We start from the raw sequence: 17,102 nt of genomic DNA, 5'->3' as shown, positions 1-17,102 counted from the left end.
TTCAGATGAAAGGATACCTGACCAAGTATAGAATGCATATAAAATGTAAATGTTATGGACAGCTTAAATATACAATGATCTGTAAGTGCAAGAGTGCTATGAAACACCAATTATGGTAAACACTAAGTTTACCATAATTCCGTGCATGAGTTTCCACTGTATATATACATATATTTTTTAATGAACATCTTTGTTTACAAGTACAAAGAAAAACCAAGAAAAAGAACACAAAATATTATAAAGTATGCCAGGAGTGTACATTTCAACAGTAAATACATTGGTATAAAAGACAAAAAGAATAGAGAGCAGATATTACAGACATGACAAATTAATGTAATTTGTCAATATTCAGAGATCTACAACATTTGTATGTGTTTACAGCTTTTTTGTTCATACTCTTGGAAATAGTGGATCAAGTTCGATAACCAAAACTTAAAAAAAAGAGGTGAAGATGATGAACATTTACATTTGTGAATATGAAATTTACCAAGTATAATAATTAGATTGATTGCCTGTCTTTTGCCTGCATTTGTATTCTTAACATGAAAACCAAAAATAATATGCATTATATTTTTACCTTGTGAAATCCACCCGTATCCACTCACTTAGCCACTAGATGGCGACAAACGTCTAAAAAGCAGGGTAGGTTTAATTATAGTAGAAGAAGAATCAGTGTAGTATTCGTAATTTAATACTTTATTTATTGTTACGATTGTTTTAAAATGAATTGCTAACTAGCATTTGTCCTTATCTTTTTTATGTATTTGCGTTATTTATGGTCAATCTTTTAAACTCTGGAGTTGTTATCTATTTTTCCCCCGGAAGTAGAGACATTGGCTAACACTGATAGCAACAGTCTAGCGGGCTAACAGAAGTGCCTAAAAGTAATTACCACGTCCCTCCTGTGGGACTAGTGTCATAGCTATGTTGTGGAATAAATTGTGACAACTAAACCGAAGATGATGAACGACATAATAGAGGAGCCTGAAAAGGACACACTCCTGGAGGCGCAGCAGGAACAGCAAGTTTTGTCGGTAATGTGGGCTAAAGCTAGTTCAACGACAGCTTGGATGAAAACAGAAACTGGGAGGTTAGCTAGCTAGCCTAGCATGTCATCTTTGACAGTTGTTTACATTAGACATGCTTCGAATAAAAGCTTCTGAGTTTATATATATGACAATAACGCCAGCATGGCGATAGACATAGAAAATACGTCTTTCTAAACCGCTTTTTCCTGTTCGAACAGTTAGGGTTTATAATGAAAGCTAAACTAACAGAACAAATGTATTTGTTGTTGGGATCACAGTGCTGTTTATTTGTAACCCCCCAAAAATCTGTTATAGGTTGCTCATCAAATGTATGTTTCAAGAAACACTCTTAATATTCATAAGTTCATGTATGTACTCAAAAGTTCCAACTTTTCCATATTTTGTCACGTTGCATCCATAAACGCCAATGTATTTAAAGAGGGAAATTGATTTCCCTTTTTAAAAAATACCTCAAAAAATACAATTTTTAAAAGTTTATTTTTAAACTTTTAAAAATAAGTTTTATTTAAACTTTTATTTAAATAAAAGTTTGACAGAGGGGTGTGCTTTTGTGTTTAGCTATTGCAACTCTTTTTAGGTTTGTCCTACCATTTTTACATATTTGGAGGTCGAAAATGTTGTTCTGCAACATATCTCAAGCTTAATCAGATTCAATGGAAAGTCTGAAAATCAATTTTCAAGTCTAGCCAGAGTGTCTGTGTTAGATAAATGACTGCACTATGATTCGTACACATAAATATACTTTGATCCAATCCATTCTACTGTAGCACCGGCTGTATGTTTAGGGTTGTATCACTGAAAGTTGAACTTCTGCATAGATAATGTATAAGAAAACAAGAGGATTTTGAAATGAATTCTGTGATGTGCAGAGGCCAGTGAAGAGCAGACAAAATAGCTGAGAACAGACACACCACATTTGTTTATTCTAGGCTGTCAGTTTACATGGATTTCCAAGTCTTGATGAGGTTTCAGTTTGGTTCAGTTTCCTTATTTTGGAGTTAGCAGAGGTGCCTTAATAAAGAGGCTATATGCAAATGTATGCACACCTTTCATATTGTTGTATAAAATAAACAAAAACAAACTTGAGTATCTAAGTTAATACATTGAGGTTTGTGGTTGTGGTCTGACAAAAATGTGTACGTGTTTAAGGGTTATGAACCCTCTTTATTTGAATTTGTGAAATTTCAGGGACCAAGTAACAGCACAAGACCTAAGATTCCAGATGGAGGCATCCGGCCGGTGGAAAAGAGAGGACCTTACATCATGTCCAGAGCTCCAGCCATCCACCTCAAACTACGTGAGCATTTTCACTAATAGAGCAAGGAGAGAGATGAGAACAAGACTAAATTACATCTACCATCAGTGATTTATATCAGTTGTATTTAAGTATTTCATTGAGGTTAAGTCCCTGACTTTTTTAGAATGTTTAGGGTTTATTTTATCCGAGGTCATAGAATGCAGATATCATGTGCAAACATTACCGACCGGCTTTAAACAGTCAAGGATTATACATTAAAATATGTGCACAGTAGCACTGATGAATCTCAGTATGGTTTAATCCATAATGTGGTTGTTGGTTTCAATCTGTCAGCATAAAGATGACATTTATTCTTTTTGATCATTCAAAGAGAAACACAGGGAGATGGTGAGGAAAGCGCTAAAGAAGAAAGCCCTCTCTGCTGGTCCTCCAGTGTCACAACAGCCCAGACAGGGAGTCAAGAGGTGGGGAAAGAGAAAAGAAGCTTTTTTTTAACCTTGTCACACAAAACAGGGATGTTTAAAGAGATATTTTTCTGTACCTTCTTTTTCAGGACGGTGAAGTTTAACAAGGGCTATGCTGCTTTAAGCCAGAACGCTGAGGAAATGTTGGTGGCGCTAGACTCAGACAGGTGGGGCAAACAGAAAGAGGCATAAATCAATCAGATGATGCCGTTGAAGTCAAAATGATCTTTAAAACCGTATTTACGTCTTGATAGTGCTGTAAAGTTGGCACTGCACTGCTGATTTAGTTTAACAGCTAAATTTACGACATTCACAGTCTCTCTTCCTGGTGTTTACAGTGATGAAGAGATCGATTTTGAGCAGTATTCCTCAGGATACTCTTCAGCCGAGGTGAGTTTGTCTCACTGGACATTTTTCAGATTTGTCTGATTCATTTTTGACACATTGTCAAACTCGCTGCGGGACTGTTGGCCTGTGGTTGCGGGAAGATAATTTTGTTTTCTTTTCACCGAGGACTTCATTACCTCAATTAGTGCATATTTTTATCCTCTGTGTGCACCTTTTCACACTATTAAGAAAGTGGTTTATTGAAAGCCTTGCCTTCAGAGTAATTATTCACAAACTTTTGTGCAATGTTTTTGCAGGACATCTGTTACAGATATATAGATTTTAAAGCAAATAGGAGGTAAAAGATAAATGAAACAGTTTTTCCTTATAGCACTAATAGAAAATTACTTTATTGAGTTAGTTCAACTAACAACCACATTAGCCACGTCATAGATGACAATTTTTAATTTGCTTTACTCAGTAGTCATTGAGTTAATGTCACAGTAATTTATGTGCATAGTTGTTTTCTTTTTTCTTCTCACACCCTCGTTTCAGGTGATATGTGACATATGCTGTACAAAGAAACTGCCTGGCCTTATTCCCTATGTTAGGGTTAGGGTTGAGCTCACAAGGGCTGAGCTTGTGCATTTGGAGTTTTTTATACAGGCTCCCCACCACAGTATTTATTTTTTTTGATAGCTGCTCTCATTCTTCTATAAGTACTCATTTGGGTGAGATCACTGTCATGCATGAAAACAAATAGTCTAGCTGTGACTGTCAAATGGCTTTGTTTTTAATTGTAGAATGTCTTAATGTACAGAGAAACTCATGGTGACCATGAGGTTTTTAGAGCTCCAGCTCAAATCATCAGTCCTACACCACCCTGTGTTATATTACATATTTCAGATGTGAGCACACCTATCCACCTATGTCTAATCCAGATGTATATTCTTCTTTTCTCATCTTAGCTTTTACAGTGGTGTGAAAAAGTGTTTGCCCCCTTCCTCATTTCCTGTTTTTTTGCATGTTTGTCACACTTAAGTGTTTCGGAACTGTTCGTGAACTCAAGCTGAAACGAACTTGGGTTCTGCAGCAGGACAATGATCCTAAACACACCAGCAAGTCCACCACTGAATGGCTGAAGAAAAACAAAATGAAGATTTTGGAGTGGCCTAGCCAAAGTCCTGACCTGAATCCTATTGAGATGTTGTGGTATGACCTTAAAAAGGCTGTTCATGCTCGAAAACCCTGTAATGTAACTGAATTAGAACAATTCTGCAAAGATGAGTGGGCCAAAATTCCTCCAGAATGCTGTAAAAGACTCATTGCAAGTTATAGCAAACGCTTGGTTGCAGTTGTTGCTGCTAAAGGTGGCCCAACCAGTTATTAGGTGTAGGGGGCAATCACTTTTTCACACAGGGCCATGATGGTTTGGATTTTTTTTCTCCTTTAATATTAAACACCTTCATTTACAAATTGCATTTTGTGTTTACTTGTGTTGTCCTTGACTATTTTTTAAATTGGTTTGATGTTCCGAAACACTTAAGTGTGACAAACATGCAGAAAAACAGGAAATGAGGAAGGGGGCAAACACTTTTTCACACCACTGTATAGGCTCTCTTTAGGAACTAGAAGTCTTTTTCCTGAAACTCCTTTAAAACAAGCCAAACTTGTTTATTATCTGTTTGGACTCTCATGACCTTTTTTTTATTTAACATAATAACTGAAGCTAACTGAGAGTCTTTTTAAATGGAGTTTTTTTTATCTTTTGGGATTATTCTTAGCCTTGTAAAATCTCACTTCAAGGTAAACTGGCTGAAACATCCACACCCAGGAAGATTGGCAGCTTTATGCAAATGAAATGTCATTATGTTCTCATGATAAACTGACAGTCTTCTCAAAAATTAGTTCTAGAGAAGCCCCAAATCAGTCACCTAAATATCAGAATCTGCCACTTTTCCCTTAGTTAATTCTGTTTGGTGATTGGCCTGGGAAATACCGAAATATCTTGATTTATAGCATATGTCTATAAATGTCTCATTATACACTTTTTTTAGTTGAAGAATCAGACAAAAGGTAAGGCCAAGTATGTTTTGGATGAACCAGTTAAACTTGTAATCCCTTTATTTTTTAAAACTTGTCTTTGTCAATAAACCTGCAGCATGACTATATTTCTCCTGTATGTTTTAGTCCTTAAAATTTTGACTTGAGAGCTATCAATTTGTTAAAACTTTGGAGGAAAAATGTTCAAGATCTTTTATCCTGATGATCTAATCAGGCAGGAAACTTCAGGAAATTGTCTAAAAAACCCCCAAATACTTCCCTCATCAGTTCTCTACATGGAATAAAATTAACTTCAAATATAAACTCACTAACATTTATGAGCTTTAGCTCAGGTGTTCTGTGAGGTTCTAGTGTATTTTTTCCCTCTCCAGGTCCATCCTGATTTAAGCAAGCAGCTGCTTCAGGATGGCTACCACCTGGATGAGATTCCTGATGATGAAGACTTGGACCTGATTCCCCCCAAAGCCATGGGTTCTTCTATGTGCTGCTGCTTCGAGTGCCCGTCTTGCCCCATGCAGTGATGTCGGTGCTGTGACTTGGACCTTCTGAAGGTCTGACTCTTTATTCAGCTCGCTAGTCGCTGGGGCCAAAGCTCTTCTTTCTAATGCAGCTCAGCTGCTGCATGTTGCCTGAGGAAATCCAGCTCTGAGGCCTGATGCTGGACTGCAAACATTGAACACTGAGATCGCTCAGCTTCAGTGAGAATGCAGAAAGACATGAGAGCAAGCCTTATCCACTGTGACTCCAAAGCCTAACTAATTGTATTTATTTATCATGTTCTTGCAGCATTACATAAAACCGTAACTATGACACTGGTCTGAGTTGAGTGGTGGAGTATTTTGACATTCTTGATAAGAATGTTGACTCAAGGAGGAGCTGGCTGGTTTATTTCCTCCATGGTGAGCAGGTCTGTAACCCCCTAGAATCCCACCAGTATGAAGTATGGAAAGTTTAACCCTTTGACAAATCTGAAATGATCAACTGTTCATCTGTTACTGTTAAATGATATATTGGCACTTCATGGGAATACTGGCAGCACCTGAGTGCACAATAGTAGTTTTATTTTTACTTCCTCTGTCATTATAATCTACATCTGATTCTCTCTCTCGAAACTCTAAATAGCAAGGTGACCATACAGATGTAGCACCTGTTTCAGCAAATACAACTCAGAACAAAAGTGCAACATACTAAGAAGCACTCCGTTTATACCTCTGGCACATTGTATAGGTGCTGTTTAAGGTTCAAAATGTAGTTCTGACGACTGTGCTTAAATTGAGGATTATATTTGGATCTTATCATTCACCTTGGCACAAATCTACAATTTAAAAAAACAGATGTATTGAAGAGACTGAAGATCGACAAAATCATTCCTAAAGGTAAATTTCTTTTGATTTGTGTAGTATTTTGGTTTAAACAGCTCCTCAGAAAACATGTCTCCACATCAGATTTGAGTTACATTATTTATTTATCATTGTATTTAAGTGTATGCTAAAATACTTGTTACAAGTTATTTACAGTTCTAATATAATTTACATTTAGTGTTAGTATTCATACATTTATTTGCTTTGTGTTCTGATTCTTGTGACTTCCAACACTTCAGAACATATTTGTCATTGATATTACAGCATTAATTGTTTTCACTTTTGGATGCATTTTAAAACTATTATCACCAATTGTTTGCCAGAGATGAAGAGACTTTCCCGTCTCAGGAGGTTTTTATGCGCCGATGCACAGAGATCGGATAGACTTTTGCATATATATTTAAAATTAAATTTGAAAATTACATAACCGCTCAAGTGAATAAAATAATGCAGGCAGGATAAAAACCTTCCTTTCTACTGTTGCATATATTCACAGCAAAACACTTCACCACATTGAGGAAGCATAGGACTAGAACAAAAACAAAATTCTGTGCAAGGACAATGTAGGAAGAGCTGAAAGCTGGTCATAAATCCTGAATTGGAGAGTTGAGATACGCAGCATAACCTCCTTGCATTTCATAGTTTTAAGGCAGGTTTCTGGTTTGAGCAGACTGCTTTATATGGACCTTCTAAATTAATTTTTTAACCCCATTTCTTGCTCTGTGGTGTGTTTTGATGTAGATTAAATTTTGCACTTAACACCAATTGCCAGTAGCAAGTACACTTGACTCACCTGTACTATGCAACTATGGGACAATCTGCTTGTTGTACAACATTGTGACAAGGTTGTGTTATTGAGTGCTGAATGCAATAAATAAATGTTTTGTTTGTTTTACAACTGTAAATACTCTGTTCCCATTGTACTCTGTTGGTTTACATTATAAATAAAAATTCAATTAACATGGTTTGTATTTATGTTCATTGAAAGCAACAGTGTGAACTGTGTAAAGAATTCACATTACAGGGAACCTCTTTCTTTTTGGACTACCACAATCTTTGTGCTGTTCAACCACTTAAACATGTGAAATTGCAGCTCTTTCAGACCAGGATGACTAAAGCATTGGCTATCCAGACTAAATACATGTAATTTAAAATAATTATTTTCTATAGAAATGAGTAGGATAAGCTTTCAAATGATCTAAACACATTGTGAAAGTTAACTACTTCCTTTCTTTTAATTAGAAAAACATTCTGACTTAAAGCAGGTCAATAAACACTGGGATGTTACCAGATGCTTCAGCGTTTAAAATACTTACCAGGTTTGATAAAAATCCATTTTATACTTCAAAAAGTTTTTGATCAAATATCACATTTTCTCACTGACTTCTGCTTAATTAAGATCCTACATTTCACTTTTTTGAAAATACATTTCTACTGGTGCATATTTACCTAAACTTCACCAAATTGCACATCAAAACTGGGAAAATTTGTCCCTTTTCAAATATAAATTTCAAATAATTTTGTCGTAATTACATGACTCAGAACCAGAAAAATGCAAACCACTTCTCCACTAAGCCTAAAATCCTAATTTATTAGGTTTTCAAATATGTTACGTTTATCTACTGCAAGATATGTTGGGCAGTTTGACATTTCTCTATTAAATTGTATTTTTATTGGTCTTATGTAATTGTACTTTTCTGCTCAAATAAATTTTGCGTTAGCTCTAAATCATAACCATTACAATTAAAACAAATAAACGCTTCAGATCTGCACAGTCCCGGAGGGCCACTGCCCTGCAACTTTTAGATTGTGCCTCTGCTGCGCCACACCTGAATAGAATAATTAGGTCATTAGCAGACCTCTACACAAGAAGTAGGTAATTAAGCCATTTCATTCCAGTGTTTTGTACCTGTGGCACATCTAAAAACTGCAGGACAGTGGCCCTTGAGAACTGGAGTTTGACACGGACATGAGTTTCACTTTTTAAATCGAATTACAGACATTAATTTCCGGAAGGGGGCAGCATAGAGCTGTGCTGCTTGAACTACCTGTTGAGGTAAACATTTTCCAACAAGTTTTTGTAACATCTCGTTTGAAAGATTTTTTTATGCTACAGAAGCAAAATGTATAAGTTGTGCATCTACAGTATAAGCCCTAATACGTAAAAATCTGTACACGTTGGCTTTAAAAATATACACGCGACTGCGTCAATACCTGTGTTTTTATTTCGATTTAGTTAAAAAATAAGGCATAATTCTGATGTTTTCGCAATAACCGCGAACATGTTCATTGTAATCCTCAAACGGTTGAGGAATAATGAAATTAATGTCAGATAAAAGCATGTATTAATTTAATTAAATCGAAATACTTGTTGCTGTCATTGGGCGGGCCTAACGCTGGTGTGCGCCATGCGAGGGGGGTGTCAACTCCACTGGAGAAAAAAAAAAAAAACGACAGGGAGTTACCTCAGCGCTTTCCGAGGTATGAGATTGGGTCATTTACCACCCTGCTCCCTTATCTATTAAAGGAGGAAATCACGAATTTTACGAAAGCGGTGGGAAACGGACAGAAACACGGGCAAACCTGGAGAACTGGCCCAGTTCTCGGATAGCTCCTTTTTCTCCTGCTCCCGGCGGATCAGTCGGAATCTGAGGGGCGTGCACGCGCGCATGCGTGTGTGTTTACAAGTGTTTGAACGAGAGCCAGAAACGAGGGAAGGAGGATAAAACCCCAAGGAAAGAGGGATGGTGGACAACTCCAGCAGCAGCAAGGCGCAAATGGTGAGTGGTGGCTGTGCTTGTTTGTGGCTCTGCTCTTCTCTGACCTGGCAGCGAGCTGAAAAAGCCCTCCGAGAGTTCGTTTTTACGCTTTTATTCACGCTGCCGAGAGGAGGAGGTGGCTGCTGATCGCGTAGTTTCCCAAAGAAAAAGGAGAGCAAAGTTTGGAGAGGTAACATGACCTTTAGAGCTGGTTACTTTTCATTCGTTTTTATTATTGCAGCTGGGGCAATTTTTTTTATTTGCATTCTTTTAAAAAAAGCGTAAGTTGGCTGACTTGGCATGTTTGCATGTTATCTCCTCCTTATCTCTTATGTTATCCACGTTATTTTGAGGATGTGGCAGCCAACTCGCTCTAATACGGAGGAGGTGCTTTAATTGTGTGTCTGTTTTTTCCCACTTGTGTGGTTGTTTGCTATTAAAAATAATGTTGATCAAAAGCTAGAACTTAATTGGCGACAGTTTTCACATTGATATAGCATGATTATGGTTTAATTTATTATGTCAAATTTGTGTCCATCCCTCTCTTTGACGATCGTCTACTTCCAATACCAGTCCGGGTTCTGGTCATTTTACCTTCTTGCCATTTCCTACGTTTTAAATTTTGCTTGACTATTTAGGCTCGAAAGGTGGGCGTCTTGGTAAGTTGACCCCTTTGCCACTTTGTACCCCCATTTTTCCTCCATGTCTTTGAAGAAATTGAGAAATTGAGTACCTAATTGTAAATACACAATAAATATTCTGTATTTATTTTATTACAGATGAGTATTTACGTTAAATGTGTGGATTATTGGGCTCACCTATAGTTTAATTCAGTTTGATTTTATAATCTTTTATTACTTCCTATTTCCTCTGAGTTTTGGTTTTAATCTCAATTTGGGCCAGATGACTGTGGAAACGCAACAACTGACCAAATCAAAATAGTAAACCTGTGTGACCTAATGCTGCTAGAAAGTGTTGGAGTTATCTAATCATATTTCCTTTTAGAAGACCTTCCAATTGGCATAAAAAGCATCGGAAATCATTTGTTGTCATAACAGGTACAAAACACCTCCTTGTATGAATTTGAGAAAAAAAAAAGAAGCCAATGCTGAGTGGGTAAGAGGGATAAATGACCAGCACCCTTGTCAAGTGTCAGCCCTGTGATTGGAAAACAATTTTTCAAAACCAGTCCAGTCATTTTCTATTATCTGCTCATATATTTAGGGAAATGTGATTATGAATTCAATAAATAATATCAGCAGGACGTCACTTAGCATTGTCTTGGTTTGATCATGGATCATAATCTTATCAAATTTTCAAAAGTCAACGGGGATCAGAACCCAAATAAATAAAATGGAGTGTAACACAAAAATTTAAATTAATTAAAGATTTTAGCAGTCATGACCTTTTTCATGTTTAGAATTTATGAAAATGCTGAACTATGTAATAAAAAACCCCATTGTGGTCAAATTACAGTGGAAGAAACACTTCATGGCATAATAAATAGCCCACAATATGTGAAAATAGAATCTTAAAATACTATTTTAATAAAATAAAATTACATGTCAGACTTGTTCTCCAAAATAACTAATAGAAATTGTTCACGGGTAAAGATTCGGTGACAAATTTACGTGGAGCCCGTGTCCTAAGAGTCATAGCAGTCAATATTTATCTGCTGTCTATGTGCTGTTTTCTATTTAAAAATGAATTTGTTGCTTGTATCAGTCATTTTAACACCCGGTTATATTGTAATGTGCTTAGTTGCTAATTTCCTTTATTTAGAGTGTGTGTGCATTTTTCACTATTTGAGTATATATAAAAAGGATAAGATAAGAGTGGGAATATTTTAGTATTGAATGTAGAGTATAATGTCCTGGATTTATTATTCTTTTATTTATTTTTCAAAATTTATTTTGAACCCGGTTTAATAATGTCCCTACCACTGAAAACATGATTGGTTATTTAGAAATTTGTTTTATGTATGCAAATGTGTTGCTAAAGTAACTCTACTGAGAGAGTAGCTTTCCTTATCTGTACTTTATGGTTCTTTCTCTTCCCTCCACAGCCAAGCATGTCTCAGGAGCCCAGTGTGGCTTTTCCACAGAGCACCTCTACAGGGGGAATGAAGCTGGAGGCAGTGATGGAGCAGCTCCAGCGCCAGCAGCAGGCCCGTCTGGAAATGGAGAGGAAGGAACGGAAGCTGCGAGAGGCCCACATCATGTACGCTCAGCAGGTTGCAGCCCAGCAGGCTATACTGGCTGCAGCCCGGGCTTCCGGGGCAAGCTTCATGGGCAAAGGCATGGCCGGAGGCGTTCCTGCAGCCGGCTTGCCTCCTCGGGTGTCCAATCAGAGCAGCGTGGACTCGGAAAGAGAGGAGGATGAGGACAGAGGCCGGGATTCGGGGGATGAGGATGATGACAACGAGATGATGGAGGGGGACGAGGGCAGCGACGAGGATGAGGGAAACGCCAGCGGCCTGGAGTTTCTCCGCAAGCAGACCCTGGCTCTGCAACAGAACGCCTCCCGCATCCCAGCCCGTCCGTTCGCAGGCTACTCCATGTCGGCCCCCCAGAGAGCTGTCTCCCCACCTGTTAGAGTGAAGCAGGAACCTGATGAGGGCATGTCCCCTGCAGGGCCAAACTCATCTGCCTCTCCTAATGGACAGGCCGACTGGGGATTTGATGACCACTTCAGACAGGTTAGTTCCTTCTTCTGTGTGGCTCCTGATGCTACGATGCATTTTTCTGTTTAATCTTTCTTGATTGCAAATTGTGTTTTGCTCTTTTCCTAGTCATGTCCTCTAAATATTGAGTTTCCTCTGATATTATTAGCTCTCTCAACATGTTTCTGTCTCTTGTTAAATTTTGTGAGCTTAGTGTGATTTCTCTGCTAACCCCCCTGCTGGGAAAGACGGCTTAATCTTGACTGCGTCGTGCACTGCTCCGGGAGTATCTTTGTAAAACACTTCAAATCTCTACAGGGGGTTGACCGCCGATTGGCTTTTGTGGTGGGTAAAAAAAAAAAAAAAAAGCCTCTTGAGTGAGTCTTGGCAGACTGCCAGGCCGAGGTGCAATGTGTTCACGCTCGCCAGTTTTCTCCTCCTGCACTCAGATTTTGAGTGTGTGTATCTTGCTCTTTGTCCCTCTTGGCGCTTTGCTCGGGCTCTGGTTTGGCTCTGGTCCAAGCAGCGGAGTCAGGCGGGGCAGTGCTGCTGCTGTGAGGCTGTGGGTGGCTGCCTGGGTCAGCTTGATGATTTTGGGTGGGTGGAAAGGTTGGATGTAGTACACAGTAGCAGCCACCCCAAGAGGTTCGGCTGTGTGCCAAGTGAACTTTCCCTTGAAGGTAAATATTGCCTCGGCACCGTGTTACAGAGCACTGACATGTCAGGAGGGAACCGAGCCAAGCGCCATGTGGTTTAACATCATAGCTGCAGACGGAGCAGGTTAAACACGGAGCTCACGAGCCTGTAAGTGAGATAAAACGCTGTAGCTGTGCAGAAGTGGACAGTGTAACAAGACATGTGATTGGACAGTGGGCTAGGATGATTTGGCTCTCATGTACTTCTATTTTATTATCTATTTAAAGGCAGTGGCCAGTTTATTGCACTGTGGAAACAGATGTTTTCAGGGACACAGCGCCTGGAATCATGTATTAAGTTCATAATAACTCGGTAAAAATATCATGTTGTCATAATATTTACACACAGATTTGGAACGCTCAATTAGCAATCTGAGTTTGATTTAAAACAAAAAGATAGAATTATTCCAACTGTTCTTAAAATAATCTAACAAATTTGTTACATTTATTACTGTTATTTCAATACTTGAGGAAAAACATAAAACAAACACTTGTTATTGTTCATATCATGTGAAATGTACATTTTTCTATTCTGCTATTTTTATAGTAACAATGGAAGTATAACGAGTTTATATTAGCTCGTTAATTAGTTAACCTTCCTGCTCAGTTAGCAGGAAATTAACCGATATAAGTTTTGCTGTTGGTTCTGCAAAAGAATTATGTCCAAATGGCTAAATATGCATTTTTTGTTAGTTTGGTGAACATATAGTAGCCTTTTTTTCAGCAAGTTGATAGGCTGTGCATGAAAACAAGTGAGTGCTGGACATCACTGGGGTACTTTACTCCATGCACCCAAAGAAAACTCTGGTCATTCTGACACACTTTAAGACCTTGTATTAACAGGATTTCAAACCCTACACACAGGAGGAGAATAATTTTAGATCAAATCCCAACAAACAAAAGTAATTCTTTTAAAAATAGAAGCCATCCATTATCATGTAGGCTACTTTAAGGCACTGGTTACATTAAATATGACAATTGTATTGCTAAAGAGAAAAACAATATTTAGATTCAATCATAGTTTCAAATATGTTTATTCCCTCACTGAATCAGTGGTGCGAAAAAGTATATAAAGTGACAATCCTAATTTTAAATGTTTTTAGGGATCACCAAAAAACATTTGGTGATCCAAATTGTTACTGTTTTGGTGAAAAAAGATGCAGTAATTCTCATCTTAGGTTTTGACATGTTTCTGATTTTAAAAGGCATGCAGTCATGTTTTAAGAACCAGCTAATATCCAGTGTTACTCTATAATATGACAGAATTGTAATATTCTTCACATTAAGCACAACATAAGTAATACAAAATTTTTAAGGTGTTCACTCTATATGATTTATATAAAGAAGTTAAAATAAATGTTTCTAATATTTCCACGCAGATGGATTTTTGTGTAAATACTATGAAGCTAGTGTCTTTTTTTTACTTAAGGTTATCACAGGGGAATATCCCATCTGTCTCATCCTCCCCAACAAAATATTACATCCAAGATTTTTTTATGCCTCTTCACAAAAAGACGCGTTCAAGCTTGTCCAGAGATCACTCCTTGTCATCTCAGAGTGACTCGTTAAAGAACTGAGCCTTCATTGGCTCTGCGCTGCCAATGAATGTAGTCACAGAGCTAAGTTGACGAGTAGGTGTGAAGTGGGGGATTGCATGAACAATGCACTATTATGTCCATATTGCTGTCCTTTGTTGCTTCTCTAATGCCAACTTCACTTGTTCAAGTCCATTGTCCGAGGATAAGATGCAAACTTTGCAGTTACATGCAGGTGTTCAATTGGTGTGAAAGTGAAATAAAACTTTTTGCTTCACTCATAAGCCAGCAATTGTGAGTTTTCAGAATTCTTTGACCTGGATTTTAGATATTTGATGTGAACTAGATCTTATCCCATGGTTAACTGCAGGTTTGCACTCCTGTCACAACTCAATAATAATGCCACTATTACACAAGAAAGACTGCACTTTTTTTATTGTGCGTAAAGGAAGAATTATTTGCAGAAATAAACTACAATACTACACAAATATACATTGTTTTTAATTTTTTAAAAATTCTACTCTGTCAACACTTTTCCTTTTTTTTTTTTTTACAAAAGAACAAAACAGCCGATGATGAGTGTAAAATGAAACATCCTGGAAACAATGGGATTCTATTTTGCACAAATTTTCTAGAGACTAAGAATAGACCAGTCAGGCTTCCATTCGGTAATAGTAATTTCTGTGTTTTTTTTCTTTAAAAACCCACAAAAATGTTTTTTTTTCTTTTGCATTCAATGAGCAGGGGACATTTTTTATGCAACCTATTGCCAGTCAGAGCCAAGCAATGGGGAAATTCCTCAATTTTGTTTACTGGCAGACTGATTAGTGTGTCTCCTGTTTAGAAATGCTTGTCAAAGTAGACACAAATCTTGGACTTGCAACAAAAATTTGAACTTTTTTTAAAAAATGTACTTGTCTAAAAGCAAGAAATATCTTTCAGAGCAAAAGATTTGAACATTTTTGAATTGTTCTATCCAGACTGGTAAAACTAAACATTTTAGATAATTAAACTAAATACCTGTTGTGACTTCTGTTAACATAAAAATAAAAGCTGTCACAAACTTTAGCCCTGGCGTCTGATCCATGACCCCAGTTTTGCAAACTATTATTTTTGGGCCAGTTACTTGTGGTGTGTTCATCCATGTGGGCATGTTGTCCATGCATACTTGGCGGCAGGCACAGGGAGATTAATATTTATGAATGCAAGTAGAGGTCTTAGGGCTAAAGATAACAACTGCTCTTAACCACATTTCCAAATTTAGCTTTGGACAATAGAAAACAGGTCATGGTACTCCTTCAGTTCAGAGAGTTTAAAGGAAACTGAGTTCCACCAAATTGGTCAGACTGGTTACTGTTTCCCTTGAGGTCAAATACTAGGGTATTTCGCTGTCCAGGCTTTGAGTGTCTCCTGAACAGTAGATTGTAGCAGCCAACTTGTAGCTGACCAGTGTCCTATGTGTGGCCTGGTGTCTTTTATTAGGAGAGGTGGCCAGAGCCTGGGGGTTGGGGGCGGCATTATGGGAAGAGAATTGGTCTGGCCTTTTTTTGTTTCCTCTCTTTTATCTTTCCTGTCATTATGTCAGCTCTGCAGTATTTAATGACGGCTCATCTCTTCAGGCAGTTTCAGGTTGCACCGCTGTAGGGGGAGGGGATCCGTGTAGGCAGGGGAAGTGTGTGTGTGTTTTTTTTTTTTTTTTTTTGTTATTGTCTTCAAAGGACCAGAGTCAAGCCTGACAGATGCCACAAATACCGACTATCTAAAATTTTTTAAAAGGACATTTGCAGTATTCTGAAAGACAAAGGAGAGATAGAATGACTCACTAAGGAGAGATTTCTATAGACTAACTCTTTAACATGTCGATGTGTGTCTCATGTAACCTGTCACACTGGATGGAGACTTTTATCTAAAGCACTTGGTGGATGAATGCTGTCAAGAGATATCACCATGGTGCTGAAGCCTCTCAACCCATAATTAGAAAAAGTTTAGGTCCTGATGTTATCCAGAACAATTAGGTGATTAAAATTGGTTATGTCTATTTAACAAAAGCTGCATAGTGCCTTCTTCCCCCAACTTTTCTTTTGTAATTGTGCACAAACTTGTCTTATGATGACCTTATTCATTTCCATGACCAAAATTAAGAAATGTGTGAATGGGAAAGTGTGTAAGAAGAAAAAAGAAGGCACAGCTCTAAAGTTTGTGAAGAGTAATACTGGGATATTTTTAATGACAAACTCAGGCATCAGTACAAAGACAGTGACCAACCAAGATGAAAGTAGTAATGGCAGTCAGCAACTTGAATTTGAGCTTATAAATTGAAGATTTATCTGGTGATTTATCCAGGAGGCTGAGGCAGAGAAAGAGATTTTTTTAAAGAGCAGAAGCTTGGATACAACAAATATCTCAAAATACTAAAATTATAGGATCATTCAGATTGATATTGCTACTTCTGCTTCGATTCTGACCATCATTGTTACTCTGATGTGCACCAGAAAGTTCCTCTAAACACTGTCTCAACAATACCCTAAGTTATATTGAAACCGTACAGTGATTGTACAGATCAATAATTTGATAATAATTTTAGAATTATTCCAGGGAGACAATCTGTCTCTCCATTCAAACTTTAAGCTGGTTTGTAGTTAGTTTCCCCACAACATGTAGTTTAGTCCTAAAAAGTCTCTTCTCTTCTCTGGTTGTTGAATCCCAGTTGCGCAAACTGTGGCGTAACCTGGTGTTTCGTCTTCCCTCAAATTGTAGTTATTTTGCTCTTTAAAAGGGTACAGAAAAGATTCAAAGTGTCATCAATAAAAAAACTCTTTTGTAGGTCATTTGGAATCAGCTAATAAAGCTAACCCCATGATGCTTGCAGTGTTTTTTTGTAACAGAAGTCCTCACAACATTGTGTTTTTTGTTACTCCTGATAAGCTT

The 17,102-nt window shown here is 37.6% G+C and overlaps 2 protein-coding genes across 4 annotated transcripts in view; both read left to right on the top strand.

Annotated features, from left to right (window-relative positions):
- Positions 1 to 645: 645 nt before the first annotated feature.
- On the top strand, positions 646 to 7,488 carry fam219b (family with sequence similarity 219 member B). The gene is made up of 6 exons (XM_032559841.1): positions 646 to 1,034; positions 2,238 to 2,346; positions 2,678 to 2,771; positions 2,861 to 2,938; positions 3,110 to 3,161; positions 5,534 to 7,488. The coding sequence occupies exons 1-6, from the start codon at positions 960 to 962 to the stop codon at positions 5,681 to 5,683; spliced, it is 558 nt and encodes a 185-aa protein (XP_032415732.1). The 5' UTR covers positions 646 to 959; the 3' UTR covers positions 5,684 to 7,488.
- A 1,462-nt stretch (positions 7,489 to 8,950) lies between these two features.
- The window catches only part of LOC116719189 (AT-rich interactive domain-containing protein 3B), a 59,425-nt gene continuing 51,273 nt past the window's right edge, over positions 8,951 to 17,102 (top strand). For 2 of the 3 annotated variants that reach the window (XM_032561629.1, XM_032561628.1), the window contains exons 1-2: positions 8,951 to 9,303; positions 11,348 to 11,980. In XM_032561629.1, the coding sequence (XP_032417520.1) occupies positions 9,268 to 9,303; positions 11,348 to 11,980 (669 nt within the window). In that variant the 5' untranslated portion in view covers positions 8,951 to 9,267. The other variant, XM_032561630.1, reaches the window with a different exon arrangement.

The sequence above is a fragment of the Xiphophorus hellerii genome, chromosome 4 (assembly GCF_003331165.1).
Source record: "Xiphophorus hellerii strain 12219 chromosome 4, Xiphophorus_hellerii-4.1, whole genome shotgun sequence".
NCBI classification, from domain to species: Eukaryota; Metazoa; Chordata; class Actinopteri; order Cyprinodontiformes; family Poeciliidae; genus Xiphophorus; species Xiphophorus hellerii.
Note: the sequence above shows the minus strand (reverse complement) of the source record. Positions and strands in the feature narration are given on the sequence as shown.

Bases quoted from the DNA above. Each gene is read 5' to 3' on its own strand.
- fam219b (XM_032559841.1), top strand. From the start codon at position 960: ATGATGAACGACATAATAGAGGAGCCTGAAAAGGACACACTCCTGGAG. The intron at 2,347-2,677 runs GTGAGCATTTTC...GATCATTCAAAG, and splicing joins AGCCATCCACCTCAAACTAC to AGAAACACAGGGAGATGGTG. The intron at 3,162-5,533 runs GTGAGTTTGTCT...TTCCCTCTCCAG, and splicing joins CAGGATACTCTTCAGCCGAG to GTCCATCCTGATTTAAGCAA.